The sequence below is a fragment of the Heteronotia binoei genome, chromosome 13, assembly GCF_032191835.1.
Source record: "Heteronotia binoei isolate CCM8104 ecotype False Entrance Well chromosome 13, APGP_CSIRO_Hbin_v1, whole genome shotgun sequence".
Classification (NCBI taxonomy): Eukaryota; Metazoa; Chordata; class Lepidosauria; order Squamata; family Gekkonidae; genus Heteronotia; species Heteronotia binoei.
Genome location: NC_083235.1, coordinates 18,220,149 through 18,228,956, shown reverse-complemented (window position 1 = coordinate 18,228,956; position 8,808 = coordinate 18,220,149). Strand labels below are relative to the sequence as shown.

At 49.7% G+C, this 8,808-nt stretch overlaps 1 protein-coding gene across 1 annotated transcript; it reads right to left on the bottom strand.

The window, feature by feature from the left end:
* Nucleotides 1-7,647: 7,647 nt before the first annotated feature.
* LOC132581881 (olfactory receptor 13H1-like) lies at nucleotides 7,648-8,604 on the bottom strand. The gene has a single exon (XM_060253301.1). The coding sequence runs from the start codon at nucleotides 8,602-8,604 to the stop codon at nucleotides 7,648-7,650; it is 957 nt and encodes a 318-aa protein (XP_060109284.1).
* Nucleotides 8,605-8,808: the final 204 nt, after the last annotated feature.

Below are 8,808 nucleotides of genomic sequence, written 5' to 3'. Positions count from 1 at the left end.
CCGCTTGGCATCCAGCCCCTTCCCCTTGGTTTTTAACAACTCTGTCAGGGGCAGGGCGATTTGGGCGAACCCCTCTATGAACCTCCGGTAGAAATTGGCGAACCCGAGAAAAGATTGGAGCTGCCTACGTGTTCTCGGGGGGGCCCACTCCAATACCGCTTGCACCTTTGCAGGGTCCATGGCTAAACCTTCCCTGGACACTCGAAACCCCAGGTAGTCTAGTTCGTGCGGTGGAACTCGCATTTGGATAGCTTGGCGTAGAGTTGGTGTTCCAACAGGATACTCACCAATTTCACATGGGACTGCTCGTCCGGGGAGTAAATAATGATGTCATCCAGGTACACCACCACCCCCTTATACAAAAATTTTCTAAGCACATCATTTATGAAATTCATAAACACCCCCGGCACTCCCTGTAGTCCGAACGGCATGACCAGGTACTCAAACTGGCCCATCGGGGTGTTGAACGCCGTTTTCCACTCATCCCCCTCCTTGATGCGCACTCGGAAGTACGCGTCTCTTAAGTCCAGCTTTGTAAAGATTCCCCCCCCCCCCGACACCGTGTTTAATAAGTCTCGGATGAGGGAGATGGGGTAGGCGTTGGACATGGAAATCGCATTTATCCCGCGAAAATCAGTGCAAAGTCTAAGCGAGCCGTCCTTTTTCTTGCGGAACAACACGGGGGCCGCGTGGGGGGCCGTAGCGGGCCTTATGAAGCCCCGCTCCAGGTTCTGGTCTAAGAATTTGCGTAGCTCCTTCTTCTCCACCCACCCCATCTGGTAGAGTTTGGCTCGGGGCAAGCTCTCCCCCGGGATCAGTTCTATGGTGCAGTCAGTGCTTCGGTGGGGGGGGGGTAGTTGGTTAGCCTCTCGCTCGCTAAACACCTCCATCAGGTCACGATAGGCGCTTGGGACAGAGTGCACTTCCTCCACAACCACGCACGCCCTTTCCTTGGTGATGGGTGCCCGCGGCCCCCACGCCGAGTTCCACAAGTGGCCCACACACTGGGGGTCGGGGAATCTAATGGTCTGGGCTCACCAGCGGATGAGGGGTTCATGCTTCTCCAACCACCCCACCCCCAACACTACCAGGTAGGAGCACGCAGGGGCAATGATGAAGATCTCTGGGTCCCAGTGCTCCTCGATCCCCATGGGGCAGGGTTGCGTTTCATGTGTGCACGGCCCCCCCCATCACCGACTCGTCCATCTGCTCAAATAGCATGGGGTGGGGTAACTGTGAGCGCTCCAGCCCTAGGGCCTCCACCACCTTGGGGGAGATCAGTTCCCGATTACACCCCGAGTCTACAAGGGCCCGTATTTGTAGGAACCTCCTCAGCTTAGGGTTCAGGAGTTTCACCGTTACAAAGTACAACCATCCCGTCGCTCTCACCATCAGTGGTGCCTCTTTCCGGTTGACCTGCTGGCTGGCACCATTTAGAGCAGGCCGGGCTCGTTTCCCGCCGGCTTGTCCGCCCAGGCGAGGTCGGCCAGCTCCGCCGAGAGCAGTACTTCCTCCTCCATCAGCTCCTCCTGGACCATCAGTGCGCTGCTCTTTGCCGCGTCCTTAGGGTGGCCAGGGGTCTTCTTGGGTCCGGGAGTGCTTTGTTTGGTCGGTGCCGGCGGGGCTCTTGCCGCCGGCGGCTGGGGGCAGTTGGTGGCGAGGTGATTCGGGTCCCCGAACCTGAAGCAGTGGCGAGGTCCTACCGGGACGGCCGCTGCCGGCTTCTTGGCTTTGGGGGGCTTGGTTTTCCCGGGGTTGGTTTTTGGCTGCCCTTTGCCCGACTGGTTCTGGCGCAGCATAGCCACCCTCTTCAGGTTTGTTTCCACCTCGCCCGCCAGTTGGATCCACCCCACCAAGGTGTCGGAGCTGGCCTGGGTGAGGGCCCGATCCAGGATACTGGCGTTCAGCCCGTTGGTGAAGTGCTCGATCTTCATCACCTCGATCCACCCGCGGACCCGGGCCGCGTTAGCCTGAAAGTCTGCCGCGTACTCGCGGATGGATTGGGCCCCCTGTTGCATGTTGTGCAGGGCCGCCAACGCGCGGGTTTCCTGTAGGGGGTCCTCGTACTGGGTCAGTAGGGCTTGCACGAACGTGTACACATAGTTGAGGTCGGGGCTGTTGGTTTCGCACAGGCTCACGTACCATCGTTTGGCTGCCCCCCTCAGCTTCGAGCCCAGATAGTCCACCCTGCGGAATTTGTCCGGGAAGGAGTCCCCCCAGTAATGCATGAAGCTGTTTGCCTGGATCGTGAAGTAGTTCACCTCTTCCTGGTCCCCGTCGAATGTGGTGTCTAGCTCTCTCCCTCTTCCCGGATCGCGCGGCACCAATGGAGCTGGAGGGGGTGCTGCCGGGGCTTGGGGGGTCGCGCCTCGGGCAGGGGCTGCCGCCTGGGCCGGTTGGCTTGGGCGGCCTCGAGGCCCCGTCGCCATCGGTTGTGGTCGACGGGTCCCGGTCACCCCCAGCGCCCTCCCCAGCTGGGCTGTCAGGGTCTTCATCTCATCCCGCAGGCCCTTTATCGCTCCGTCGACCACCTGGCGCACCATCGAACGGAACATCTTGTAATCCTCGTCGTGCGGGTCTTTCAGCTTCAGTTCTCCCCCCTCGGCCACACACTCCGCACTCCCATTGTCGCCCTCCGAATTCTGGGTGACGAGGATGCTGGCTCCTTACCCCGGCTCACTGGTGCCTGGGTTGGAAGCCTCAGCCTTGGCCAAATGAACCCTCCTGGTGTGGCGGGTCATGATCGCCTCCCGGCGGATCGGGGCCTGCTCCATTAACGTGGTGGGGGTCCGCGGTTGGTACTGCTGGGTGGTTACCACCAACTGGAACTGTGGAGGGGACGCCGAGGTCAGCCTGGCATCGAGGACGTGCCACGGCGTCTCTGTCCCTTCCACATCGGTCGGGAGCTCTCCGTTGTCCGGAATCTGGTCGGCCATGGGCTTTTCAAGTTGCCGGAAAGGTTGAACTCCAAAAAGGGAGTCTTTCAAAATGTCAAGTCGGCTTGATTCAATAACGAGGCTTTGTGGGTACAAAGTTACTAGTTTATTGTTATCATGACTATCGACTACAGCAGAGATTGAAAGACTGAATAGCATCCAGTAAGGTCTGCATTTAAGGTACACTTCAAAGGGATTCTTGAGGGAGGGATTCTCTATGCAGGGCACATTCACACATTGATGTTACCATTTCGTTCTCAGGGCTGGTGTGGCCTTGAGTGCCTACCCGCCTTCCGACTCCCCCGGCACTCTTGCCTGAGAAGGCTCTGTAATCTCTTTCCCATATTCCCATTTCAAAGCAACACTACATAACAAAGGAATGGAGGGGGGTGAGGAAGGATCAAGCTAGCAGCATTGGAATATAATATGACTTTACCCAGGATACATCTCTTCTGAACCAAAGTTTGGGTACAGACTTGACCAGAATTAAAGCAGACTTGACAGCCACTGTGTGATACAGAGTGTTGGACTGGATTTGTAGTTGGCCTGATCCAACATGGCTTCTCTTATGTTCTTATGTTCCTGGCTAAATTCCTCATTTAGAGTGACCAATGTAGGTTTCAAAGATTTCAGGTTTTCACGGCTGGTAACATCATTAGGGTTTGTAGAATCTTTTGGGATCAAGTGCCGTGTTCTACTGGAGAAAGTTTTCCTTCCAGACATTTCGTTCTCAGCTGTGGAGAACATCCTCAGTGGCGTTGCAGCCGGAGCAGGCGCTCAGACCTTCTTGGCTGCTGTGCATTGAGATAGACCTTCTTGGCTGCTCAATGCACAGCAGTCAAGAAGGTCTGAGCGCCTGCTCTGGCTGCAACACCACTGAGGATGTTCTCCGCAGCTGAGAACGAAACATCTGGAAGGAAAACTTTCTCCAGTAGAACACGGCACTTGATCCCGAAAGATTCTACAAACCCTAATAATGTAGGTTTCATTTAGTCTTCCCTCTAAGCTGAGTTAGTATGAACTGGCTTACAGTTTTTTAGCTTCCGGTTCACACATTTTTGTCTTTGCTCGGGAAGGATGGCTTCAGAAGAAACTAATTTATGCAGTAACTCACCACTTTAATTCCAGTAGCTCATGAAGTAGTTCCCAGGAGCAACTAACAAAACAATATAATAATAATAATTATTATTATTGTTATAACAAAACAATATCACTGTAATAAGACACTAAATATTTCTAGTCTACTTCTAGAGTATTGTTAATATGTATTCATGAATAGTCTATACAGGTTCCAAAATTACAGAATACAAAAATAATAAGTACTAGAATACAATATAAATTCGTCAGATATCCATACAATAGCCTCAAAGGACACAATATCTATTCCATAGAAAAAAATTATCTAAAATTTATATAAAAACCATCATGGACCATCATTGATATAAGTGAGCATCAATAAATGAAGTCATTCAAGGAAGAATAATCACTTCAACAAATGAAAATCAGTCAAAGGAAGACTCATCACATGAGGATCCGAGGTATAAGTTCCCCATTTGATTCAACTTCTCCAGTCCAATACCATCTTCAGTAGGTCATGATTAATTTATGTTCTGAACTTTTTAATGATCCCCATACGTTAAGATTCAATGACAGAAGTAGCATCATTTTTTGAATGATCACTACTCTTTGTTGGGATTCACCCAACCCTTGGAGATAACATCTTTTCAATTAGCAACTGGTCTCACTGAAGAAATTGCAAGATGAGATTTTTTTTTTAAGTGAAAAAGTGCAAAGTATATCAAGTAAATTCTCTTTTGCATGACAAGGATGGGGTTCTGGAATTGTCCTGTTTAGGGGTCATTTCTGTGGGGAGGAGAAAGCTGGAGGGTAAATGGCTTGGTTTTCTGCAATTTTAACCCCTGTTTTTGTAAAGAGCAAAAAAGCAGAGGTTTAAATGGCTTAGTGCCATTTTCTGCTCATCATGAACCCCCACAAACTGCCTTAAATTTGTGGAAGTTTGTTTAAATTTTTTTTTATTAAGTTTGATTATAAAAAGGGTAAGAAATGCAGGGTTACAGAAGCAAAAAAAAGAAGGGGAAACAAGATAGAAAAACATAAACAAAAATACAAAGAGAAGCAGTATTTGCCCCCCCCCCAGCCGGAATAACGAGACAACAAACACAATCTGGGTATAAACAGGGCCACTTTATTAACTTGCATCAACCGGCATGGGGCAAACTGAACTAACAGGACAGGCCAAGGGAAATCCCTGACCCTTCCCTGTCCAGTAATGGCGAGGCACCCTGCCCCCAACCTGAGCCATTCACTATGGCTAACGTTGGGCCTGCCTGGCATGGGTGCCCTCCCTGTCCATGCCCAGCCGTAACCAAACTAGTGCACACAGAGGAGGGAACCGTGTGGAAGGCTCTCACCGCAAAGAGCCGTACAGCCCAGCTGCTGTTTCAGCCCGCCACTTACCCACCAAAATGGGGTAAGCCAGGGGTGCCCACCGAAGCTTTTAAAAGCCCTAGCCAACTCCAGCCAAGTGACCAATAATTTAAAACCCAGATGTTGGTATGTCCGCTATAGGGTTCCCTCCTCTGGCAGGTTAGCTGGAGTCGGCGCCTGGCTGGTCAAGGGTATACCTGGCCTTTGCCGGCCTGGCATTAGCCGTTCTGAGCGGCTACTGCCGGGGGCTGGGTGGCTCGCCAGCCGGACTTGGAGGGGTAAGGGGTTTCCCTTGGCTTGTCCGGCAGTTTAGGTTGCCCCATGTCTTGTTCGTTCAATAAAGTTGCCCTGTTTTTCACCCATATACATTTGGAACACTTTCCCTATGAAGAAGGTTAAAATGCTTGGCGCTCTTTACTTTGGAGAAACGTTGACTGCGAGGTGACATGATAGAGGTTTACAAGATTATGCATGGGATGGAGAAAGCAGAGATAGAAGTACTTTTCTCCCTTTCTCACAATACAAGAACTCGTGGGCATTCGATGAAATTGCTGTGCAGTCGGGTTAGAACGGATAAAAGGAAGTACTTCTTCACCCAAAGGGTGATTAATATGTGGAATTCACTGCCACAGGAGGTGGCGGCGGCTACAAGCATAGCCAGCTTCAAGAGGGGGTTAGATAAAAATATGGAGCAGAGGTCCATCAGTGACTATTAGCTAGTGTGTGTACATATGTATATGTGTGTGTGTGTGTGTGTACACAGTGCCCAAAATATTATATATATATATATATATATATATATATATATATATAAAAATATTTTGGCCACTGTGTGACCCAGAGTGTTGGACTGGATGGGCCATTGGCCTGATCCAACATGGCTTCTCTTATATTCTTATGTCTAATGAGACTTGGACGTTTCAGAGAGGAGGCTTGCTATTGCCTACTTCTGTGTCTGGGCTCTGCTATTCCTCGGAGGTCTCCCTTCCAAGTACTTGGCAGAGTCAACCCTGTTTAGCTTCTGAGATCTGATGAGATCGGGCTTGCCTGGGCATAGTTTTATATTTATTGCATGTACCAAATGTGTGAGGTGTGTCATGCCATTGTCTGGGGGCCACATCCCTGGACCAGCCCCCGGCCTCAACCCCTCCCCCTGTTGCAAATATGCAACAACCCGCCAGCACTTACAACTCCTCCAGGGAACCATCCTCCTTGCATTCTGCCTTTTGGGCTACCTAACGTTGTGACCTGGGAGAGAAGCCACTGCCGGGTTTGAGACCCAACTGCCTCAAGGATGAACACCTACCAAATGCTGAGAGAATATCGGAGTGGAGTGGAGTCTACACAACCCTCATACAGTTGAGATGGCTCCTGTCTGTCCCTCCCCTTGGTCAGATGTTGTCTGGGGATTGGTTGAGGAAGGGGGAGGTGGGTGTGGGTTGGGGATTTAACTCAACTGAAATGCACCTGCTGGGGAGGAAAAGCCTGAAACTCCACTTGAAAGGCATACTCAGAGAGAGAAAGGAGCAAGGGTGTGAACAACAGGGAAGCAGGCGGTTAAATCTCCCTTCACTTGAAGTCTGAGGTGATGCTGTTTGCACCAAGAGAAACCATGTCCTGGAGCCCCCTGACCCCTTCCTCCACTGACCTGGGGCCCCCTGATCATGACAGCCATATAGACAATAATGTTGTTGGTTTTGTTTAAATTTTGTTTTTAGGATGAAAAGTTGAGTTCCTGACAGACAACCATCTGATCCACTGCCCAATTACTCTCAATTTTTAAAAATTTGATACCAGTAGAGTAAACCGCTTTGCAGTAACTGTGTTCATGTGTGTGGGTTCTCTGCTTCTGCAACCCTCTCTCTGATCCTTTAGCTACTATGAATATTTCACAATTTACCCTGCATTGAACAACACCATACTTACAATAAAAAGTCAACCCAAAGATTTGTTGATATCCCCTGGCCCCACCAATAGCTATTAGTCCCCCTCCTCTACAAAGGGTTTTCTGAATTGTGAGTCATAAAATAGTACACAAACTCATAGGTAAATAAGGCTTTACATTAGGTGATTTCTGGACAGATTTTTCCCAGGGTTGTATCTAGAGCATATTTGTTGGATATTGTAACTCTGCATGCCAGAGGATCTGGCCGGGAAAGGGTTAGGAGAATTCTCTCGCTCAGATACATTTGGCAGTTGTTTAGATGTTGAGCCTCTGTGGCCATTGCTTGTCTTCTGTTTCATCTTATATGTGGAGGTACAGTTAGGAGGGCAAAGTCTTCATTTTCTTCCCAAGTAGTCGCCAAAAGGCTCCTTTCACATCTTTATTTCTAAAGCTGTAAATCAAAGGGTTGAGCATTGGGGTCACCGCTCCATAAAACAGGGAGACAATTTTGTCAAGGTCAGAGATGGTTTTGCCTTGAGGCCGCAAGTACATGGAGAGGGCTGATCCATAGAAGATGCTGACCACCACCAGATGGGACCCACAGGTTGAAAAAGCCTTGCCTCGTCCCTTGGCTGAGTGCATGCGCATCACAGCCTGGGCAATGCGCCCATAGGTCACCAAGATGAAACTGAAGGGCACAACAAGGACAATAAGGCTGTTGATCATGACCACAGCCTCAATCACACGTGTGTCTGAGCAAGCCAGCTTGAGGAACGCCTGCAGCTCACAAATGAAGTGGTTGATGATGTTGTGTCCACAAAACTGAGTGGGTTGAAATAGCCTGGGGATTAGCGTCATGAAAAAGGCACCAGCCCAAGACGAGGCCGCCAAATGGATACATGCCTTCCAACTCATGATGATGGTGTAACGCAAAGGGCTACACACAGCGGCAAAGCGGTCATACGCCATGACAGCCAGCAAGAAACATTCTGCCATGCCAAGAAAGAGACTGACGTACATCTCAGTTATGCATTGGATATAGGATATGGTGAGTCGGTGGAAGAAGCAGTTGACCAGTAACTGTGGGATGCTGCTGGTAGTGTAGAACATGTCCAAGAAGGAGAGGTTGCAGAGGAAGAAGTACATTGGTGTGTGAAGAAGAGGGCTCAATATGATCAGTACAATGAGAAAGCTATTACCAAACAGTGTAGCAAGGTAGAATAGAGAGAATACCACAAGCAACACCATCTGGGTCCTGCGGTCATCAGAAATCCCAAGCAAGGTGAACTCAGTCACCATGGTGGCATTGCTATCCCACACATCGAGCTTTGCCATTTTCTTTTGTGGAAGAAAGAGAAACACACAACTTAGGGGCTAGCAGATCTTGGATATATTTTAGTTATTCTCTCTATCACTGTAACATGGTTGGGATACTGCCCCAAAGTATCTTACAAGATCAGTGATTTAATCCAAAGGAAAATGAAGTCAGTTTCTGGAACATCAGTGACTTCTCTTAGAAAATAAGTTGCCATTGAGACC